The sequence below is a fragment of the Triticum urartu genome, chromosome 3A (genome assembly GCF_056163025.1).
Source record: "Triticum urartu cultivar PI428250 chromosome 3A, HENAU_Tu73, whole genome shotgun sequence".
Classification (NCBI taxonomy): domain Eukaryota; kingdom Viridiplantae; phylum Streptophyta; class Magnoliopsida; order Poales; family Poaceae; genus Triticum; species Triticum urartu.
In genome coordinates this window covers 437270385-437293892 of record NC_141875.1, presented here as the reverse complement: position 1 = coordinate 437293892, position 23508 = coordinate 437270385, and the positions used below count along the sequence as shown (strand labels likewise).

Here is a 23508-nt window from a genome sequence, read left to right as displayed (position 1 = left end):
CAACTAGCTCAGGATCTTTGCCAAATGAGAGTCCTCCTCCTTTAACAGCACCATGTGCATCATCCAGCAGTCTACCCCCTGGCAGTTCCACGCCCCCACCTTCGGTTGTCAACACCCCTAAGGTTCAACTCCATTCTTATCGCGTTTGCTCTTATAGATTGGTTATTTGCTCTGTTTCTTTGCTTTGCCCAGTCATTTGATCAGTTTTTCCCTTTTCGATAAGAGCCAGGCTCTGCTTTCTGCTTTGTCATCCCCGCCTTCTGTGACGAAGCCATGTGTGGCTAGGTCAGTGCAGTTACACTCAATTTAACATTTTCCTTTTGTGCTGGTGATGCACCTTTGTGTTTCATACATTTTCTCTATCTTTTACAGCGGTGTGGCATCTGAGGTTAAATCAAAGGCTCAACGGGGACTTTTCAAGGACAATATGCCTGTCTCGGCTGCCCCTGTGATATCTGATCCAGTTGACAATCCTCTTGATGATGAAGACTGCGATGGCTTGGTAATTTCCCCATCATCTGTCTTTGAAAATATCTCTTGCCGATCTATACTTATTTGTGTATACATCTTTCCTCTCATAGGGCAACAGGTCTATCACTGAGTAGGAGAGATCACCCCTGCTTGTTGGTTCCACCGAGACAGATGCCCTGCCAGTACCTGATTAGGCTTCTGATGCAAAGAAGTAAGCTCTGTTTCTTTACTTGTGTCCGGGCATTTTGCTTCCATTGCAAAACGATTTAATTTGCCTTGCTGTTTTCAGGCCTCGCCTGTCTGTGCCTGCTGATGCTCGAGGCAACCCGAGCAAGCGGGGGGAAAAGAAGTAGGAATACCGCCTGGGTAAGCACATAGCATTCTTTTTCACGATTTTATTTTAGGTGTCTTGTGGCCTGCGTTTACACCGACTGTTCTCATTGATGGTTTCCTATTTTTCTGGCTGTTGTTCCAGGAGGCAACGCAACTTTTGGAGATCCAACACTTTTGGGTAGTGTCATTGTAAATTGGTGGTTCCTTGCCGGTATGCTTGTACGAGCGATTTCCCTGCTTGAGCTACCGCTCGCAGGCACTTAACACCACATCACTTGGTTGCTTATGGGTGACAATGACTGCGATCAGTCATGTTGCTGTCCATCCGGACTGTCATGCTACCTGGCTAGAAACCGTCTTTTTGACAGGTTTGGATGACTTGGCTCACTCTCTACAATTTCAGTTCCAGGTTTACATATGTATGATGTCTTGTGCTTATTACTTGTCCGTTGCATCTGTCCAGGATACATGATCAATGCATCCATGCATGCCTTGGACTCGGCGCCTGAGGTGAAATGGGAAGGCGAGTGGCTGGACATGCCCTGTGAAGTACTTTTGGCCCTGTTGTTTCAGTTTCGGTCATGGCGATATCTGTGTGTGGAGGGCAGAAGTACTTGTGTCAGGATTATTACCTTTGTAAATCAAAAGGCGATTGATACACTCTGATCATATCGTCGTGGCTCTGCTTTGTACTCCAGATGTTTATGAATCGTTGAACCTAATCTATGCCCGTGTTGTCTTTCTTATTTTATTTGTGTAAGCTTTATCTCTTGGCTCCCCTGTGGGTTGTTTCTTATGTCTTGCTCGGTTCCGGTGTTAACAGGTTATCCTGATAAATTATTTGGCAAAGTAAGCGCTCTGTGTTATCATGTGTATCATGTTTGGTACATCCTCATAGCCCCTCTGGTTCATACCCCTACTGGAGGACCTCTGCCTATGCAAGGTACCTTGCATTAGCTTTTGCTTCCAAGCAATTGCACCATTATATAGGTAGGGCTGTAATCGGTTTGAACCATGGCCAGGTTCAGAGCTATATAAACTTCTCATGTACTCCCGAGTCTGAATTTTCGACCTAGCTCTTTAGTTTGAGTAAGTGAACTAGCTGCATTCATCCATATGATAGTATCTGTTTTCTCCTTTGAATTTCCATCATGATATTATAAAACCGTGGCCGATGCATCAACGACCACTTGCTATTACGTTATTGTTTTTTCCATGAGAACCATACAAAGCTTTAACCCTCTCATGGGCTTCTGGTTTGGCCCACCTGTATATCGGTCTGCATATACTGCCCGTCTGCTCCGTTAGGTTTCCAGCTTGGTTTTTCCCCCTCGGATCGGCAGCGCATCTAGGGTTTCGCCTTCTCATCCTTCTGGTAAGTTTCTTCTTGCTTCCATTCTCCTCTCCTGATGTAATGGCGTGCCACCCCATACTCCCAATGTCCAGGCCTTGTCATTGCTTTCCTCGACGTGCCATTACGTGTTCCTAAGCTTCTGCGTGCCTTCAAAAATTTCCTTGCACATCTTTTTGATTTTGATTGTATCGATCTAGAGTACCCACATGTTCTTTGCCTTATTCTTATCACATCTGGAATCTAACAACGGTTATCTTGGTGCCGTTCTTGTCAGATGGCTTGTGTTTCTCTGTCCGATCTGCACGCCGGCTGGGCCGAACAATCTGTCTGTGTCCGTCTGTCATGCCTATGGAATTACCGTGGTGGTTTGGAGAATGGACCTGTTAAAGTTGTGCACATGGTTCTTCTGGATGCTCAGTTACAAATTAAAGCTATTTAGAAGTATATTCCTAATGCTTGGCGCTGCTGTCTGTCTAGGATAATGCGTTACTTTTGTAGGGTAACCATGGTTACGCAACTGTCCCAACGGATATTCTTGCCGCTCATATTAACATGCTACATGAGGGCGTGGTGTATGAATTTAGTCGATTTGCCGTGCTTCCTCGGCCAATCATTTTGAACCCCGTCGACGCACCATTGATGATCAGGTTTACACAATTTATAGTCATAAAGAACTGTTTCCACCTAAACGACGAGTTCCCAGAGTGGACGTTCCACTTGACTCTAATTAACGAGCTGCCCCCTACAAATGATACTCCTCAGAACTACATAGGTGATGGAAATTACACCAGTGGTTCTTCTTATGTTCTACAATCCATTATTCTGCAAAAATTGTTGTCTGTTAAATAGTAGGTTCGCATTTGCGCATGTAGATGTTATCGGAGTCATCACGACAATCTCTCCTGTCAAAGCTATTCGGGTGCCTCACACACTTAGACAAGTATTCAAGCGATGTGTACTCCTATCTGATCATAAGTATGTGTTCTGGTTTCTTATCTTCATGTATTGTTTTATTTTTCTACTGGCCATTTTTCATAGCAGCTCATCCTATCGGTACCCTTCTGTTCTCATATTATTTTAGTGGCAACGAGCTTGGGATAACCCTCTGGGGTGAAAGAGCTATTCGATTTAACGGAGAAAGTGTTCATTTCATGGGCCAAACAGAACCAGCTGTAGTTATCTTTGTTGGCGCCACCGTTTTTGTTAATGAAGGTTCGCTAAGAAATAGACTGATGGATTGGTGCACTTCTTTCTTATTGTCTTTGTGTGTTTGACGATTGTGACGTTTGCCATAAGCTAGGATCTAAAGAATTGTCTGGAGGATGTGCCTGCAAATGGTATGTCAACCATGACATACCAGATATAAATATATTTAGGAGCAGGTAAGGAGTGTTGGGCTATTCATATGACATTTCTTCTTTATGATTTATACTTATGTACTATGTCGTCTTTGTTTGTCAGGCTCCCACCCTCGTTCCCAGCAATTGAGTGCCTTCCTGCGCCGTCTAGCATTATCCTCCAGGCCCAACATGCTGATGTCCTTCCTACAGCATTATTAACCCACCTCATGAACATTAATCTATATCACAAGGAGGTAACAATGTAGTCCCTGATAGTAGTAACTGTCTTTCTATATAGTGTTTATGATTTATGCATTTGCAAGAATGCTACTAATACACCGCCTTCCTTTGCATCATAGGCAGGTACGTTTCGATGCAATGTGATAATTACAAGGGTTTCACATTTGAAAAAATGGTGGGCCACCTTCTGTACGTCCTGCCACTATATGTCCATGCCAGCTGCAACGTCGCTCACTCAGCCTGATGTATATACATGTGGGCGCCATGGTTGTTCATCTACCAGTGCAACAATAGGGTAAAAAGAGCTTGTATTTACATTGGTTCATAGTATTTCTTTTACTTCTCTTGTAGTTTGTTTGCTAATGACCAGGTACACATTATTTGTCCTTGCAAAAGACCGAAGCAGAGAAGACGAGTTTGAATTGTTTGGATCGAAAGGGCAATAGATTGTCAGTCGATCTGCTGGTCAGGTCATTCGCAATAACATGCGTCATGACCCTGCTATTCGCAATATTCATGTGGCGGCCTCGATGCTCAGGAAAACCCCTCCTGAACTTTTAGGCTTGCTTGGCATGAAATGCATGTTTCATGTTCGTGTGTCGTCTGACGGTTTCTTTGGAAGATGGCCGGCGTTTCATGTCGATGCTATTGAGTCATTCGAGGCTCTAAAGACCAACCTCTTTGTCATGGATTTTCTTACCCCGTCGTGAAGCCACACCGTCGTGCAACTGCTCATGAAATTGATGTAGATATTCCCCACAGTTGATCTCTGCCCTGCTAACTGCCCTCTTGGTCTTTTGGCCTAAACCTTTTTAGTACGATGAATGTAGATACACCAGTATGTATGGACCATGTTATGTTAGCTACACCTTTGTTATCTTTTGCCTTAGGCTCAGGCTACTCTCAAAAAGACGATAAGATAAGACGTTTTTGCACATTCCAGTTGGCTAGCTGATCAGTCTATTTTCCTAAATGTACGTCTGCTTGTCCTCATGCTATGTTGATGCTCATCTAAATTGTAGGTTTGTGATGCGACCGCTATATTGTCTACTACTGATGTGATCGGTTATAAGCAATTTATACCATGCCTTTGCATTTGTTTTGCCATTGCATTCTTCGTTGCAAGTGGATTTTCATGAGGTTATAACAGTTTAGACCACGCCTCCAGCCTTGGTTTCTGTTGTACTGGTAGGTGCTATTGGTTTTCCCATGGAGGGGCCATGCTCACAAAATAACATTTTTACTTCCGTTACAAATGAATTTAGTATCAAGCCAAATCTAGAATCCAAATCTTGGTTAGCGAGTTGAAAAAAATGTTCATCACTCTCAAATTTTATTCATCAAATATTAAAAGTTGTTCCTCGTTGTTAAAAAATGCTCATATAAATTTGTTCGTCAAATTAAATAAAATGTTTATTCTAATTTAAAACATGTGCACTCTCTTGCCATAATGACCGCTTCTTTTACATCGTCCAGTTTTGTTAATATTTTTAACCTTTTTAAATTACGAGTTACTCCTAAGAAAGAAGATACATAAAATCAACAAAAAGCGAAGAGCAAAAGTAATAGAAAATTAATTAAAGAAACTGAAACATTCAGCCTCATTCATGGCCCGGCCCAATAGGTATTCGGCCGCACGGGATAGGCTGATTTAACATGCAGAGACGCCTGACGCAGTGAATAGGCATGCGGCCCATTTAAATTCTTTTGGGCTTCCGTTCGCCAGACCCGTAAGTAGAGGCTTGTTGTATTTCCTTCTCTGCTTTCTCCAAACTAGGTCACACCTGGGTCATTTTGTTCGCCTTCTCGACTGTGTTTTGCCCTGGCCTCTTGCCGCGCCGCCGCCGCCTGCCATCGAGCCTCTGGTCTGTGCCTGCACTTCCCCCTTCCTGCCTCGACTTCTCTGTGAAGGTACAACCGCGCTTCGATTGGCAGATGACCTTGCTTCCTTTTACTGTTCGGTTCATGCTTTCGTCTTCTTTATCTCCAAGATCCACCGATTGCCCTTTCAGGTTTCTATGTCTGGCCAGGAGCCCCAAGATCACGGCTCTTCGAGCTCGGCTGCCTCCACCAACAATAATCTACGGGCGCTTGCCCAGGTTGGTCCGGCCATGCTCTTTCCTTTGTTTAGTTTCCATGGTAGGGGCAAAACGTTTTCTCTTTGATAGATATGTAGACGACGATATGTACCCTGGACACAGGTTGGGCTAAACGAAAAAGAAACTGAAGTAAGAAATTGGATTTGTGTAGATAGGCAGTTTGATTAAACAAAAATCCATGAATTTTGATGGATCAGACCTGTTAGACTATAGTTAGGTATGCTACCTCTGAAAGGTTACACATAGTTCGGTGCACCTACTCTGTCCTTGCCTTCTTGGCTGATTAAGTGCTATATAGTTTTCTTGATTTAGTAAATTGAACCATATATTGACCGCCTTGATATTCCTAAAACCATTCCTATACATATAATAGTGTCCTGCTATTCATCCATTGGTAATTCACATCCTGTCATACTGCAGGATGCTACAAGGGTGTTCAAAATCCCACACAAGGTGATACTTGAGATGCTCCTTGCAAACCTTGGCCTAGGCCCACCCCAGTACAAGAATGCTATCCATGAGGATAGTAAGGTTCGCCTTACAGTTAACTTCAATACTTCTGGTCTGGATCCTGGAGGCTCAATTGTCGACGTGTCTGTGCCAGGAGAGTATTGCATAGACGAGGTCACTGCCGAAGATAGCACTGCTATCAAAGCAGTCAGATACATAGAGACTATGACCAACACGGTTGTCAGAGACATAAACTATGCAAAAACAAAGCGCCAGGAAAATCATATCGCCTTCCTTGAAAATCGGATCAAAGAATCAGAAATCAAAGGCAAGAAGCTTAGCAGAGGTTGGCATCTGTCTACCAGATATATGTACTACTTTTCTGAACAAATGCAAAATGCGGCTGCGATGAACCTCCCTTTTGGAGATCTCCCAGATGTAGTTGAATACAGGAGCGGCTGTCTCGCAAAGGCGCTGCAAAGAAGAATGTGATGGTGAATATCCTTTACCCCAAGATATCACCAACTGCATTATCCGTGGAAATATCTTCTAATTCTATGCATAGGATGTGCCCGCTTTTGTTTATGTGCTGTCACCATCTAGGTTAAACTAGGCTCTATCGAACATGCCCTTTATCATTTAATGAGATGAAGGCAGTGATTCCCTCGTTTCGTATTTACTGTTATGTACCATTTTTTACACTGTCATTTGTGCCTGATCTCTACCATGCTTCCTGTGCTCAGCCTATTTAATTATGCATGTCCTTTGCCTGACAGAATTATCATAGCTTCATCCTCACCCAGTTAATTTCTCTTTTTCATAGATGATGATATGGAGATCATTGAGATTTCGGGTACATATCTACTCGGAGGTATATTAGATAAGCTCGACCTTCCAGCACCGCGCTATCACTCTCAGACACATCGAAGGGGCCAGTTTGTGACTGATGTTACATTTTATCCCTCGAAAGAGCATCTGCGACACCCGCCTACACCGGTCCAGCTCTCGAGCTCTCCCCTGCATAACTTGCAGAACACAATAGATGTAGTTTCTCAAAAGGCAATACACTATATGGAAGATAACCAAAGCAAGGTTTTGCAAGACTACAACTATATTGAATTGAAAAGATTAGAGGAGGCCAACTTACAGCTTACTGACCTACTAGCTGAGAAAGATGAAACGATCAAAGGGCTAGCAATGACCACTGGTAACTACATAGGTGCTGTCTTTTCAATCTGTGATCGGATATCTTCCTTGGCTGTATCTGAGTCACTTCCAACTAGGCCCGTGCTAGCCGTTGAGTTGGCTAGGAAGGTTTCAGAAGTTGAGCGTGCTGTTGCTCGGCTGAGCAAGCTTTCACATGACGCCCTTCAGCTCCTCAGGGTTGCATTTGGTTATCCAGAGGAAAAAAATGATGGTGACTCGGATGCCCACATCCTCAACCTTTAGAATTTAAACGACCAACTATGAAGACAATTTACCTGTTGTCCTTTTGGTTCACGTGCTGTAATCCCGGTGATTTGGTGTTGAACTTAATTAGTACATGTGCCTATATAACTGCCTTATTCTATCCTAGGTGTGCTGGGCTAACTCTCTCTGTTAAATTACATTCCTTTAAAAATATCTCCTTCTCCGTCGCAGTTGGTTATCGTCGGCCCATCCCAAAGGCATCTTAGATCAGAAGGATAGATACATCACATTAGCGATGATGGCATTTTCCTTTTTCCTACGCGTTATGTGCTACTGTGTTAAATCACCCTCGCTGCCCGGTGGGCTTCTCTCGACTGGGCCCACCGTATCCCAGTGGATGGGTAGGAGTCCTGGTACAAAAGAACTGGACGATCGCTAGACCACCGGTTAGATCACCATCACTAGAAAAGGACACGTGCGGCCTCCCTACTTGGCTGGAGCGATGGCTTCTACTGTTCGTCATCGGTGCGGGAGGTGATTCTATTCACTCACCGTCTCACATACGCATCCAACCACTCGCTCTGATCCCCTTCCTCCACTTCACTCCCCTGCTTCTCTCCTCGCAGTTCCCCTCAGACGCATACCTAGATCCACGCTGCTGCTCAAATCGACGAGCGATGCGAGATGAAGAAGAGCACATCTAGCTATGATTGATCTTTACGGCAGGTATTTCTCCTCCCACCGTTGTATTTCGATCTGGTTCATCTATGGACATGGGTTTGCTAGGTTTCCTAAGTGTTGTTCCTCCCCGTCTTGCAGCCCGAGCTCTTCCCTTCGATTCGCTGTCTCTGAGAACTCTAGGCCAGCTAAATCATTCGCCAACGCTCGGTTCTTATCAGAAGGTAATTTCTGAAATCTAACCCTGCTTACAATAGAGAGGTGCGAGTTAATGGCCCTGAACTTGATGCGAACAGACATGCACCTAGATAAAAAAACAGATCGTATAAATTAATACACAAATTTGCAATGCCATATGCATACCCACATTTAAATATTATTGGTTTATCCCCTGTCCTTTCATCATTACTGAACCACATCGACTTGTAGAAATAGTATAATCACCGGCCCTTTTGTATGGTTAAGAATACTGTGAGGACTAAATTAACCATACTTGCATTTTATTCCGATCCAAGCCCTCTGTTGAATGAGATCCTAGCTCTCACTTCATTTATGCATAAAAAATTACAAATAAAGCATTTATAATCCATTACCCTTCCAAAGAAGATATCTCATTCTCTATCTTGTTTTGTTAGTACTCCTCTTCCAAGCACAACCTCGAACCTAGCTACATTTTATAAAGTACATACCTGTTGCCTCGCTGAATTTACTGCATGCGTTGATTTCTCTTTCTCACAAACTACAGCAAACAATGAATAAGAATCATATGTTCGATTGCATCCAAAGCATTGGCTTGCTTGCTTACTCTTCCATTTTAAAAATAAGTGTTATTTCCGATGTCATACACTCTTACCACACTATTATTTTTGGACCAGGTTTCAACATGAACCCTGTGGACCTTCCTTCCAAAGTCATCCTGGATGCTATGTTTGACAAACTCGGCCTTCCAGCGGCCGCCTACTCTGCACGTGCAGTTCATCGCGGGTGCCTTGAAGTCACCGTCGCCTTCCATCCAATTGCCAGTGAACTGGAGCGTCCTGTTAGTCAGACATATATTTCAACCTCTACTTTCACTGATCTGGAAGAAGCGCAGAATCATGTTGCGCATAAAGCCATGGAATTCATGGAGCAGGAACACAGTGTGGTCCCAGGTGATTATAACTATAACAAACTCCAATCTGCTAGGCTTAATAACGAGTCACTGCGTGAGCGTCTGAAAGAAAAGGATCGCAGTATCGAAACACTGAAAAAGGTCAATACATCTCTGGCGCAGCAACTGGAAGAGAAGAACAACACTCTTGACTCCATTATGAAGACAAACAAAGACATGATGGAGAAGGTGGCTGAAAGAGATGATGTCATTGAATCCATCAAAAATGTCAATCAAACACTACTGAAGCAGCTTGGTGAGAAACAAGATATAATAAAGAAGCTCAGCAAAGGCTGGGATAACTCACTGGATACCGGATTTTCAGCAACCATCCAACTTCAGCGTCTGATTGACGAGGGCATGTCCCCTGGATCAACGCAGGCAGACATTGAGCTCAATGCGACTCTCCAGAATGCTCAGCACATATGTGAGTACCTTGAGCAGAACACCATCCTTGCTGTTGAGTACCTGCAGTCCATTGGGACATATCCATATGACCCAAAGTCAGGCTTTACTGATGAGGAAGACAACTGTTCAGTAGACCTCGAGCCCGTGCCACCAGAGAATCCACCCTACATGAGAAGCTGGCTGGATGATGAGGAGATCTTTGACAGTGAAGGTAATTGCTCTGCAGACTTCGACACTTTGCCCGAGGAGCACTTCTGATGCAGCATCGCCAACTTGCCGACGCAATCCTCTTGAGGATCGCTTGGTGGTATCAACTTGCTATCTTCTACTACGTGGTCTGTTCATCTTACATCTGCGCTACGACCGTTGCTCTCCTATGTAATTCCCTACTGAACTTATTATCTATGTAAGCTATGTGGCATGTGCTGCACTACTCTACTCTATTATGCACTACCCCAAGCCACTCAACTTATCTATGTAAATTATATGGTGTGTACCAGGGATGTACTCGATTAACTCCCAGCCTATCGAACTTAACTATGTAAATTATATGTGTTGTCGTGCTATTCTGAGCTATGCATGCAATCCTTATTTTGAACATGCTCTGTTGTATGGTTTGCATCAATGCTATGCCATCTGTGATGTGAGGCACTGCTTCTGTTTAATCGTGCGCATTGACACTGATTGGCGCTTATATTCCCATCTAATTTACCTTATCACCATTGCCATTTTTTGACTAACAACATATATCATCAATTATTTTACAGGCCACTCAAGGCACCTAGCCCAATGCACAGGCAGCCCACAAGCCACAAGGACGATGGGGCGGCCCATCAAAAGAGGCCCAACCAGCTAGGTTAACTATATACCAGCTCTCCTTGCATACTGTGTTTTCAGATCTGTTCCCCTCTCATTTCCACGACCCTGTTCTTCCAGTCCAGACGCCGCCATGGATGAACCCTCCTCTGCATCGAGAACCTTGTCCATCAAGCTGCCCACAGATGATGAGCTGCTGGTCAAGGGCTTTCCTCCGGTTAGTTCCAGGCTGTTGTCATCTCATTCTCCACTTCATTCATCGATTTCATAAGCCCTTGCGTGCTGACAATTACCTATATATATCCACGTACCCCCAAACGATCGGGGACGGAGCCAAAAACCTAATTCCACTGCCGCAACTTTCTGTATCCACGAGATCCCATCTTCGGGCCTGTTCCGAAGCTCCGCCGGAGGGGGCTTCGATCACGGAGGGCTTCTACATCATCATCCAAGCCCCTCCGATGAAGTGTGGGTAGTTTACTTCAGACCTACGGGTCCATAGCTAGTAGCTAGATGGCTTCTTCTCTCTTTTTGGATCTCAAAACAATGTTCTCCCTCTCTCTCATGGAGATCTATTCGATGTAATCTTCTTTTTGCGATGTGTTTGTTGAGACCGATGAATTGTGGGTTTATGATCCAGTCTATCTATGAATAATATTTGAATCTTCTCTGAATTCTTTTATGTATGATGGGTTATCTTTGCAAGTCTCTTCGAATTATCAGTTTGGTTTGGCCCACTAGATTGGTTTTTCTTGCCATGGAGAAGTGCTTAGCTTTGGGTTCAATCTTGCGTTGTCCTTTCCCAGTGACAGAAGGGGCAGCAATGCACGTATTGTATTGTTGCCATCGAGGATAAGAAGATGGGGTTTTTATCATATTGCATGAAACTATCCCTCTACATCATGTCATCTTGCTTAAGGCGTTACTCTGTTTTTAACTTAATACTCTAGATGCATGCTAGATAGTGGTCGATGAGTGGAGTAATAGTAGTAGATGCAGAATCGTTTCGGTCTACTTGTCTCGGACGTGATGCCTATATACATGATCATACCTAGATATTCTCATAACTATGCTCAATTCTGTCAATTGCTAAACAGTATTTTGTTCACCCACCGTAGAATACTTATGCTCTTGAGAGAAGCCACTAGTGACACCTATGGCCCCCGGATCTCTTTCTCATCATATCAATCTCCATCACTTTATTATTGCTTTGCTTTTACTTTGCTTTTACTTTTTACTTTGCATCTCTATACCAAAAATACCAAAAATATTATTTATCTCTATCAGATCTCACTTTCATAAGTGACCATGAAGGGATTGACAACCCCTAAGCGCGTTGGTTGCGTTGAGCTATTGTTTTTGTGTAGGTACGAGGGACTCGAGCGTAGCCTCCTACTGGATTGATACCTTGGTTCTCAAAAACTGGGGGAAATACTTACGCTACTTTGCTGCATCATCCCTTTTTGGGGAAATCCAACGCAGTGCTCAAGAGGTAGCAAGAAGAATTTCTGGCGCCGTTGCCGGGGAGTCTGCGCAAAAGTTAACATACCAAGTACCCATCACAATTCCTATCTCCCGCATTTCATTATTTGCCATTTGCCTCTCGTTTTCCTCTCCCCCACTTCACCCTTGCCGTTTTATTCGCCCTCTCTCTCTCTATCCTCCCCCTCTCTCTCTCTATTTGCCTCTTTTGCCCGTTTGCTTTTTGTTTGCTCGTGTGTTGGATTGCTTGTTTGTCGCGATGGCTCAAGATAATACTAAATTGTGTGAGTTCACCAATACCAACAACAATGATTTCCTTAGCACTCCTATTGCTCCTCTTACCGATGCTGAATCTTGTGAAATTAATACTGCTTTGTTGAATCTTGTCATGAAAGATCCGTTCTCCGGCCTTCCTAGTGAAGATGCCGCTACCCATCTTAATAGCTTCGTTGATTTGTGTGACATGCAAAAGAAAAAGGATGTCGATAATGATATTGTTAAATTGAAGCTATTTCCTTTTTTGCTTAGAGATCGTGCTAAAGTTTGGTTTTCATCTTTGCCTAAAAATAGTATTGATTCATGGAACAAGTGCAAAGATGCTTTTATCTCTAAGTATTTTCCTCCCGCTAAGATCATCTCTCTTAGAAACGATATTATGAATTTTAAACAACTTGATCACGAACATGTTACACAAGCTTGGGAGAGAATGAAATTAATGATACGTAATTGCCCTACTCGACACTACAAAAAAAATACACTTCCGTGATGATTCGTGTTTGTCACAGTAGGTCGCTTTTTTGTCATGCATGTACATCCATGACAAATTTATGACATAATCAAGATAGTCATACCTGTGCTGTCGTAGAAGTGTTCCATGACATTACCAAAATTATCATCACGGAAGTGTCCACTTCCATGACGATAAATCGCGCGTCACAGAAGTGCTTTCATCAAGGGTGACCGACACATGGCATCCACCGTAACAGAACGCCGTTAAGCTATCGGGTCGGGTTTTGGATCCGATAACCCATTAACAGCCCCGACCAATGGGGATTTTCCACGTGTAAAATCATCATTGGCTAGAGGAAACACGTGTCGGCTCATCGTTGGGACAGATGTCATCCACTCACCGGATAGAAGGCGCCTATGATACGTCGACACATGGCACGGCCCAACAAGTTTAAATGGGCCGGCCCAACTAGAGGCCCACAAGATTTTGTGGACCATAATGGGCCGGCCCAGCTAAAGGCCCATGAAATTTTACGGACCATAATGGGCTAGCCCAGCTAAAGGCCCACAAGATTTTGCGGGCCATAATGGGCCGACCCAAGTAAAGGCCCACAAGATTTTTTGTGTGCCATAATGGGCCAGCCCAGGTAAAGGCCCACAAGATTCTTGCGGGTCATAATGGGCCGTCCTAGCTAAAGGCCCACGAGATTTCGCCGACATTAATGGGCCGGCCCAGCTGTAGGCCCACAAGATTTTGAGGACCCTAGTAGGCCGGCCCATTAACTGGCTGCCATGTTTTGGGCCAAATGTCGGCCCATATTTGATCCGGTCCATTAATGGCCTGCCACGCTCCGGGCCTAATAGTGGCCCATATGAGATCCCGCCCGTTAAAAGCCTACCACGTTCTAGGCCAAATTACAGCCCAGATCAGGTCCGGCCCTTTAAAAGGCTTTGGGCTCAATTATGGCCCATATCAGATTCGGCCCGTCAACTGTACACTATGCTTTTGGGCCCACTTGCTAAAGGCCCACTTAGTAATTCGGCCTGATATTAGTTTTGGCCTGTTAAGGGCCCGTTTAACATTTCGGCCCTATATTAATTTCGGCCTGTTAAAAGCCCGTCATATAGTTGGGCCTAACTACGACCCGGTTTGCATCCGGCCTGCTCGCAGCTGATATCTGATTGGGCCAAACAAGGACCCAGACAATTTTGGCCTGTTAAAAGCCCGTGATTTGATTCACACAATCATGGGCCGGGGTTCATTTCAGGTTGCTGCCGGCCCGTGAGCTAATCGGCACGTTTCAGGCCCAACCTACATCGTGATTGCATGATGGCCCGATTATGTATCGTAATTTTACGGTTTGGCCGGTTTACTGCGAAGACAGGATATATATACAGTAAAATAACTGCATTACGACATATTACATCCACTGGGCATCAAAGTTTTCCACTATGATAATAAAGCACAAGCAGACAACAGATTACATACACTGGGCATCAAAGATCGCCACCAGTGCAAATAAACACGCCGACAAAATAATATACAAAATCGCCAGAACTTCAATAGAGTTCAAGAAAGGTTAGCCCTGCTGGGGAGCTGCAGCGCAAGCAGCTGAGCAAGATGATGAGACTGCGCTTGTTCAACACTTATATCTTCCTCACTCTGAAAGATAAACAAGCAGACAGATGACAGGTTTTGCACATAAAAGTATCAGTGCTGACAATTCATCACATTTCTTACCGACAAATAAAGTGACATAGTTTAAATTTGCATTAACACAATATGGTATTGTTCAGGTCAAGACATGGCAGGAAATGACATTGTGAAGGAGTTGGCAGCTTCACGACACCACTGGATTAGAGATCAAGAACTCATAAGTATCAATGGTTAGTGTGCTGTCAATTTATACCATTTCAGATTGGCAAATAAAGAGACGGTTTAAATAATAGTAGAATGATATGACATTTTTCATAGTTAAGACATTGCACAATATGACATTGTGCTGTAGTGGGTAGGTTCACCACACCACTGGATTACAGATGAAGAATAGAAGCATACATGCAGTGCAAAAGAAGATCACTTGCTCTGTATAGTTTAATTTACATGGTATGAAGAAGGAACTTGGTTGTACAACTGAAAACTTAAATTGAGAAAGGACGAACTTTTGTTTATGAACTACATATAATAAACTTTAAACAAGCAATTTGATGCAAACACCAAAAATAAACAGCTATTGCAGCCATGCCTAACCAAATATATACAAAAAAGTTTGAAGGCTTGAGATGGACAAACTTACATTATTGGTGAAGACAGGCTCTATAAAGGCCTTGTCCATGCTGAAGGGGGGGGGGCAATTCAAGAAGTTTACCACAAAATCTTCTTCAAAAGCATTGCCTTTTATTCTACATTTTGTTAAGAGTAAATATAGATGTGATGATATACGAAAAAATGGAGAATATTTAAGATAAGATGAAGAGTGATGCTACATAACCAAGTAGCTATAAATGTAAGTGCAGCGATACAGGCAAAAGGTACAGCCAAGAGCAATGCACAGCTAAACTTCTTCAGTACCAACCTTATGGTAAGAGTAAATATAGATCTGATGTGTAGAAAATGGAGGGCAAAGGAAAATAAGCTGCAGAGTGATGGTACATGAACAACTACCTGTCATTATAAGTGCACTGATAAAGGACAGCATGTACTTACAAGAACAATGCGGAGCTAAAAAAACATTGGCATTGGATATATTCTACACTAATGTAACCATTCATACAGATCCGATAATTTGGAGCGAACAATTGATAGGCAAGCTATCATGCATACTGCCGTCACATAATGAACCAGGTATGTATGCAAGTACAGTGATACAGGACAACAGGTACTAACAAGAGCAAAGCAGCGGGCAGCATATTTGAGATATCCTGTCATTCTTGTCAAACCGGGATTCTTCTTCGAGCAGATTTCCTGCAAAAAAGATCCGTAAGGCACATGCGGAAAAGTAGAAGTTCAAATTGTCATGTGATTTCATAGACAGTACCTCATCCTGGGAACGAGACCAGTGCATAACAAGGTTTTTCCATTCAATGTCTTCTAAATTTAGCACAGGAGACTTCACCAGAAATTCGTTTATAGACTTGCCATCAAAGTGTGATTTCCTCAGGTAACACCGATACTGCTGCAATGCTTCCTTGAAAAGCACAAGCAATCTTTGCTCGTCATGACTATCCAGATTAACCCTCGCCTAGTTACAACAATGTAATGTAAATCATTGATGTGTTCAATCAGCAGAAAACAGGAAAATAATAGCCATGAATAATAGCACTTACACGTAAGTTGGACAGGAAGATGTGAAAATGGTGTTTGTCTTCACAATAATCTTCCCATGATGGGAATATATGCACGTAGTCCCTAACAACATTGAAAGCATTGTCTTTTAAACTGGGAATAAATGGGATGGGGTTCCAATCTGCAGGAATTAGCCGTCTCTGCAGTTGGGATAGGTCTTCAGCCGGTGGACTTGCCGTACTTTTTGCTGGAGTGAGATTTTTTTGTGGTACAACTGGTGCTATGGCAAATGAAATCGGTATACCTTTTGCTGGAGTGCAGGTCCTGTGTGGTGGGGCTAGTGGTGTGGCCAGTGAAGTATGGGTACAGTCTGCTGGAGTCGGTCCTACATTTTGTGTCACTGGTTGTACATCCAATATAAGTGGGGTGCTGTCTGATTTCTCCGGCACCACCACGTTTTTCAAGGACTTTGCTGGTGCTCCTTCAGGTTCGGCAATCACCCTCTTCCTTTTTGATGTCTGATGCACAAGAACATCATTTGAGTGGAAAAACATGGTATGATGACAGATGGAATATGTATTGATAATGGATGGGCATGGCATCTTGACATATATGATGAGTAAACTAAGCAGATGGCGGTGCAACAAAGTAGAAGAAATGCAAGACAACATATGCAAGATACCCGCAATCAATAAAACATTGCCAAATTAGAACAGGCACCTTGATGGGTGAACAGGACAGGCCATCTGCCTTTGACTCCTCGAGGTTAGAATAGTCATTAGGATGATATTCTGAACAAGAATCAACAGGTGGGGAGCGTATGAGTTTCATTGCATCCAGAATGGCACTCAATGCCTTGGTGCCAATTTTGTAAGTCATTGCAGTGTTTAGCTTTAATAGTGGACTGCTTCTAGTGTGACACAAAGCAGCTACACAGATCATAGTGTAGATATAACGGGAAAACCTTAAGCATCAGAGTAAAATCAGCAAAGTGGAACTTGCTGGAATATATGTGCTAGTATTGCCGGTACGGCTAGAAAGGCTTCGGATACCAGCTCTCTTTAAGTGAAGGTGCGGTACTGTTAATATCAATGTAACTCTCAAAGGCGACATAACTCCCCACATTTCCTTGCTATTCTTATAGGATTCAAGTGGGCAGGCCACTACAAATCCTATTCCTATGTTTACAAGATCCTATGAATCAAAGAGGCTCAAAGTGTCCATCACAACCGACCGTATAGACCTCTACACTGCAAATGTCCCTGCTCATCTTCAGTACAAGGAACATACTGTACTACTATCATACTCCCTCCGTTCCAAAATATAAGTCTTGGTAAAGATTTCCACTATGGATCACATACAGATGTATCCAGGTACATTTTAGAGTGTAGATTCACTCATTTTGCTCCATATGTAGTCCATGGTGGAATTTATACAAAGACTTGTATTTAGGAACGGAGAGAGTACATATTAAAGAAGAACGGAAGAGGAACATGGTAAAGAAGAGCAAGCAGATTTTGGATAATAAAATGTTGGTTGCGCAGTGCCCACACATGATGAACCAGAGCGCATTAAGAATGCAACTCCTAGTTGTCTCTCGACCATTTCAGGCGGTTGGATGAATATCCTACGTCTCCTAACCCTTCTTCTTCCTCGTCTCTGATTCTTCCCATACAGAACACAGCACGGGCCGCCGGCCGGACCACCGGCCCCCACCGCCTGTGTTCCTCCTCCACCCCCACCCCCACCCCCACCCCCACCCCAACCCCCACCTGCGTCGAGTTTTCTTCGTTCGGCGAGGCCCCACAACCACTCAAGCCCCTTCGATCGCACCGGCGAACTCCGGCGAGCTTTGAAAAATCAACTGGCCCAATTTTGAAATTTAGTCTACTGTGATTTAACTAGTGTGGAATATAAAAGGGGAAAACCATAAGCATTGCGAGTATGGTGTTGAGCATGCCATGGCGGATCTGAAGGTGCAAACCGGACAAAGGCAACTTCGCAACCAAGACAAGAAATCAGAGTAAAGCAGTGGCGATCTATTTTCTTGCTACAATAAATAAGTTGAGCAGATACGAAAGAGTACCGCCTCTGGTGCGGCGCCGTGTAGGCATCTGCTGAGAATTTGACGGTGCTGCGGTAGCGATGGCTGTCGGAGGCGTGGAAGCAGATCTAGGAGGGTAGACGATGGCGGCGGGGTGTGGTGGACGAGACGGTCGTAGGAGCGGCGCCGGCAAGGTGGACGACGACGGGGATGAAGCGAGAGGACGGGATGCAAGGATCCCGGTCCGAAGCCGTGGATGAGAGAGGTCGATCTCTTGTAATGGACGGCGGTGTCGGGGTATCAGCTCTGGCATGGTGGAGGAGGACGGCGGTGGATGGGGTGGCGGACGACGGTGGACGGAGGAGGGTGGGGTGGAGAGGGTGTTTTGGTGCCCACGGAGTACGAATGGGGAAAAGGGAGGTAGAGAGGAAGGGGGAACCATGTATTCAGGGCGCGCTTGTCTCAAATGCGAGGAAATTTACAAACTTAGCCCCCATTTAAAATTTCTACTACATCATAGCAACACTAGTCGGTCCGGGATAGGACGGTAATCTCGCATACACCGAATATTTGCAGACGAGAGTTTGTTTTTGGCGCCCACCGTGTGTGAATATGAATCGGGGAGGGAGTCGATTTAGGCCGAGGACACACTGTGTTTTGGCGCCCACCGTGTATGAATCCGGGTGAGAGGCGGTTACGTCACGTTTGGGTGAAATTACAAACCTACCCCTATCGGAACCTATAAAAATCCAGCATATAGGCTTTGCGTGGCAGGGATAGGCAGCAGTGATTTCCATCTCGCAGATTTTGGTTCCGGGCGGTTACTGCGACTTTCCCCGCCTCGTTCAAATTTTGCAGAGTGCATGTTTACTGTGCCAACTCAATTCGAATCCCGTTTGTATTCTATTTTTTTCTGGGCGGGATCCATTTTCAATTGGAATTACATTCTATATACATCATTTTTTATATATACTTTCAAAAGCACAACACCATTTATACATAAATATGGTTTACAAATGGCATGATCTCAGATTCATAAGGTTGTATCCATCAATTTGGATTTTCAAATATTTGAAACCACTTTATGTTGAAATCCAATGTATGCATTCCTCACTAACTATCTCCAATTAATGTGTGTTTCATGCGGGTTTTTTTACTTCTCAAACATGTATAATGTGTTTCACACACGCAACATATAGTGTAATCTCGTTTAGACATTAATTGCATATAAACCATGCATTGTTTGTAATTGAATAATCTATGGATCACCAATATTGATAAACTATATAACATTACACATGTGCCCAAATTCAAATGAATATGCATGTTTGATACACCAATTTGCGTTATGATATTATCGATGTCGTGATCTCCAGTTTAAATATTTGAATCCCCTTTAATACAGATATTCGTCTCATATTGCTATCACTCATGCTTATATAGGACTATCTCTCTGGACCTATACGCGTTCATCGTATCTTAGGTATCTCTCGTGCTACCTGTATGTTGACAATGATCTTTTATCTTCGTAACACACTGACGGTACTCTCTCCCTCGACCTTCATCACTCTATCTCTCTTTAAGTATATCTCGCTCCCTGCTATGTGTCTCTAACTATGATTCTCCATGTGAAATCTCTTTCTCTCACACAAACACAAAACTTTGTCTCCCGGGGTCTCATTTCTCTCTACTATTCCCATGTGTGCCACTCGCACACCCCTCATACAGAGATGTCTTTCTCTCCTTAGATATGAGAACCTACGACTCTTCCTCATCAATATCTCTTTCTCACACACAAACACAAACTCTGTCTCCCAGGGTCTCATATTTCTCCATTGTTCTCTTGTATGTCGCTCACACACACCCTCTCTGCCTAGAGATATCTTGCGTTCCCTCGTATGTCTCTCTAGCTATCACTCTCGTTGTGAAATATCTTTCTCTCTCGCAGACACAAAACTCCATCTCTCTGGATCTCATTTCTCTCTGATATCTGTTTGTATGTGACTCACACGCACCCTCTCTCTATCTCTCTCACACCCACACACACATAACCTAGCCTTCTGATCCACTCGACTCCTATCTCTAATGCACACTAGCTAGCATCTTTATCTTTCTATTTATCTGTTTCTCCATCAACCTTCTTTCTCGCCCTCACTCTTGATTCCTATCACGCACACTACATATGTTTCTCTCTACATGCAGTCAAGTGCCCTCTCACACACATATATAACTTCACCCTTTGAACCACACGACGGTCATCTCCAACACCCAAACTAGCAGATGTCCCTCTAGCTAGCATCTCCATCTCTGTATCTATCTATAGTTTCTCCGTCAACATTTCTTTCTCGCACGGAGTCTTGCTTCCTATCACCCACACTATATATGTCTCTCCATACATATGCATTTATAGGTTGGTCTCTTTTGCACAATCGTTGCGCCTCACTCCCTCTGCTCGCCATAGATGCATGCTCCAGCCCACACCACTATCTCTTAAAGACAAAAACACATGCTCAATTGTCGGGACTTCTTCCATGCATTCTCACATGCATGCATATTGTCATACCGATCCGTCTCTCCCATGTCGTTGATCTTATGACTTATGTCTTCTTTCTTTTATCTCGATCATGCGCGCGCGCACACACACACATCACACGTATACATGTATACCTCTCACACATGCACGTTCAAGGTCTCTATGTCTCCATACGTAGTTAATTACCCTCAATCCTAACGCCACATCAAATCGTTCTCCTCTTTTGTGCACATAACTTCCGCCTGGATGGGTAAAACACACACTCACACTTAACAATCTCCTTCTAGCTACCCCCCGCCTCTCACTCTTCCCCTATATCCCCGAAACCAATAAGACCATCCCTTAGTTTAATTCCCGCCTACATGCACCATCGATATATAGTAGTCTTCCTCGGTGTCTCTCGAACAAACACGTTCTCTCGAAGTCGACTCCTCTCGCGCGCACACACCTTCTCTCCCCTCTCTACGGGCATTTTCTCTCTCGCACCCCATCATTGGTGGCCTCTGCCATACACATCACCTCTCTATGATGAAAGCCATGCACACTTAAATTATATCCGCCACAGAGGACCCCGCGACACACACACACACGCATGCACCCCCCCAACACACACACACACACTAAGACTCCATCTCTCTCTCTCTCTCTCACACACACACAAACACACACACACGCAAGCACGCACGCCCCCCCACACACTAAGACTCCATCTCTCTCCCTCTCACACACACACACAAACTAAGACTCCATCTCTCTCTCCTCTCTCTCTCACGCACACACACACACATACTAAGACTCCATCTCACACACACATGCTCTAGGCGGAGCATTTGTTCCTACCACCCTTCATCCAACCTTACCCGTATGATAAACAATCACCTTTATTTACTTGCATAACATGGACAAATTCCACTTTACTTTAGTAGTCAACAAACTTATCATCTGTACCCTTATAAAAAACGAGTTGGTGGTCATGGTGTGCCTGCCATCTTGTAATACAGACCGTATGATCTATATCTAAGGATAGAAAGCAAACTATGATAATTTTACAAAAGATACCGACACCTCTCTCCACATCATTATCTCTCGCAACCTCATTGCTCAACAATTAAAAAAGGAATAAGTCTCTAGAACAATCTAGCATGCATGGTGGCCGCTGCCGCCTGCCGGTGCCATCCATCCCCATGCCTCCACCCATTCCGACCACCAGTCACCACCACGCTCCACTCCTCCTCGCCTTATCTCTCATCTTTCATTTTTTCGATGACATTCTCGAGATACCAGTTTTCTGATAAATTTCTTGAGATATCACTAGTTTTTACACATGGGATTACTCCTGCATGGTTTAAATTGGAGCAAGTTGCATCGAACCCACAAAAAAACTATCCCACCCAAGAGGTGCTAACTGGAGATAGTTCTCATTGGGACCACTGAAAAATCACTTTTCTCTCTCCATGAAGTGCATTTATTGTCAATCTAACCCTGTCACCCAAACACCTCTTTGGCTACAGTTAGTTCAGGGTTAGTCATGAGTTAGTCTAACCTCTAGCTAAGTTAGAGTATCAAACAGGAGCTGTATAGGACATGCAAGTTGCTCAAAGCATACAGGCAAATTCGTACGTGAAAGGATTTTTTTCTTTTTTGGAAACGGAATGTGAAAGGAATTTTTTTAGAATGCTCTTGGCATGTCGCTAACATGTGATAGTTAACCGACCTCAATAGATGGCAGAAATGCCAGCCCGCCGCACTTTGATAAAGACGAGGAGGGAGAAGCGATACAGGCTGCTGGATTACTAGAGATAGGTGTTGCACGGAAGCCAAGAAATATGGTGATAGCGTGGGTTAGCCATGTACTAGTATGATACTACACTGGGCTGCCGTGTTTCGTACTCTTCCAGTCCACTTTGGAGATGATTGGTTAATTTTATATCGCTGAATAATATTAAATATTATGAGTGCAGACGCTCCACCACGAGGTTCCTTGCTCCTTCTCGGTCGTCCGGAATCTATGTTCTTCCACTCTATTTTTTTACGTGAGCTTTGTTCATCCTTTTGCCAACACGCGAGGCATCTAGCATCAAGGTGCACGTGTTATGCAAGGATAGTTCCATCTATATGAAGAACATGTGGGACTGGAACTACGAGACGAACATGTACCCAGGAGTGAACGTACGAACCCGAGTAATGTAGCGTAGTAAGTGAAGTAGAAAGGCACAAATGGTATGAACATGCGTGGCATATAGGGTGTGTTTGGTTGCGTTCTCGTCTCAGCATAGTTGTTCCCTCTTCATTTATGCTCAACTCAACACCCTCTTCATGCATGCTTCTAGTGTATTTGTGCTAAACTAGTGTGGACTCATGCACCCTCCATACACTCTACCAAACACCCAAAAGTAGGTCGAGAAGGGAACTCTTGGGCGGCATTTGTCTCTTACTACGTACTACCACTAAATGTTGTACGTGCAATGCACGGTGATGTTATGGAGTACGTGCCTAAGTACTCTACTACTACTATATTAGTTGGAGGCACATATTAACTTTTATATTTGTTTACGTGTATGCCCCGAGACCTTCCAACTAGACGTGTCTTTGTCTCCAGGTCGCACTTTGTATCGTTCATACCACTAAGTACTACTACGTGTGGTCTCCGACCCAGAAGTGGAAGAAGTGGAGACGCTCTACCAC

At 43.9% G+C, this 23508-nt stretch overlaps 2 protein-coding genes across 2 annotated transcripts; both read left to right on the top strand.

Moving 5' to 3' along the window:
• The first annotated feature begins 2432 nt into the window (after positions 1-2432).
• On the top strand, positions 2433-4037 carry LOC147979993 (uncharacterized). Its single transcript, XM_087515427.1, has 7 exons — positions 2433-2588; positions 2657-2930; positions 3031-3133; positions 3240-3370; positions 3459-3540; positions 3620-3752; positions 3858-4037. The coding sequence occupies exons 1-7, from the start codon at positions 2433-2435 to the stop codon at positions 4035-4037; spliced, it is 1059 nt and encodes a 352-aa protein (XP_087371553.1).
• Positions 4038-6299: 2262 nt separating this feature from the next.
• On the top strand, positions 6300-10191 carry LOC147979992 (uncharacterized). The gene is made up of 2 exons (XM_087516804.1): positions 6300-6633; positions 9251-10191. Exons 1-2 carry the CDS (start codon positions 6303-6305, stop codon positions 10189-10191), a joined length of 1272 nt encoding a protein of 423 aa, XP_087372930.1. The 5' UTR covers positions 6300-6302.
• Positions 10192-23508: the final 13317 nt, after the last annotated feature.

What these genes read in the sequence shown, in the direction of transcription:
- LOC147979992 (XM_087516804.1), top strand. Translation starts at nt 6,303, where the DNA reads ATGCTCCTTGCAAACCTTGGCCTAGGCCCACCCCAGTACAAGAATGCT. An exon ending in AGGCAAGAAGCTTAGCAGAG is followed by an intron (nt 6,634 to 9,250) that starts GTTGGCATCTGT and finishes TTTTTGGACCAG; the next exon opens with GTTTCAACATGAACCCTGTG.
- LOC147979993 (XM_087515427.1), top strand. Translation starts at nt 2,433, where the DNA reads ATGGCTTGTGTTTCTCTGTCCGATCTGCACGCCGGCTGGGCCGAACAA. An exon ending in GTACTCCTATCTGATCATAA is followed by an intron (nt 3,134 to 3,239) that starts GTATGTGTTCTG and finishes ATATTATTTTAG; the next exon opens with TGGCAACGAGCTTGGGATAA. An exon ending in CACCGTTTTTGTTAATGAAG is followed by an intron (nt 3,371 to 3,458) that starts GTTCGCTAAGAA and finishes GCCATAAGCTAG; the next exon opens with GATCTAAAGAATTGTCTGGA.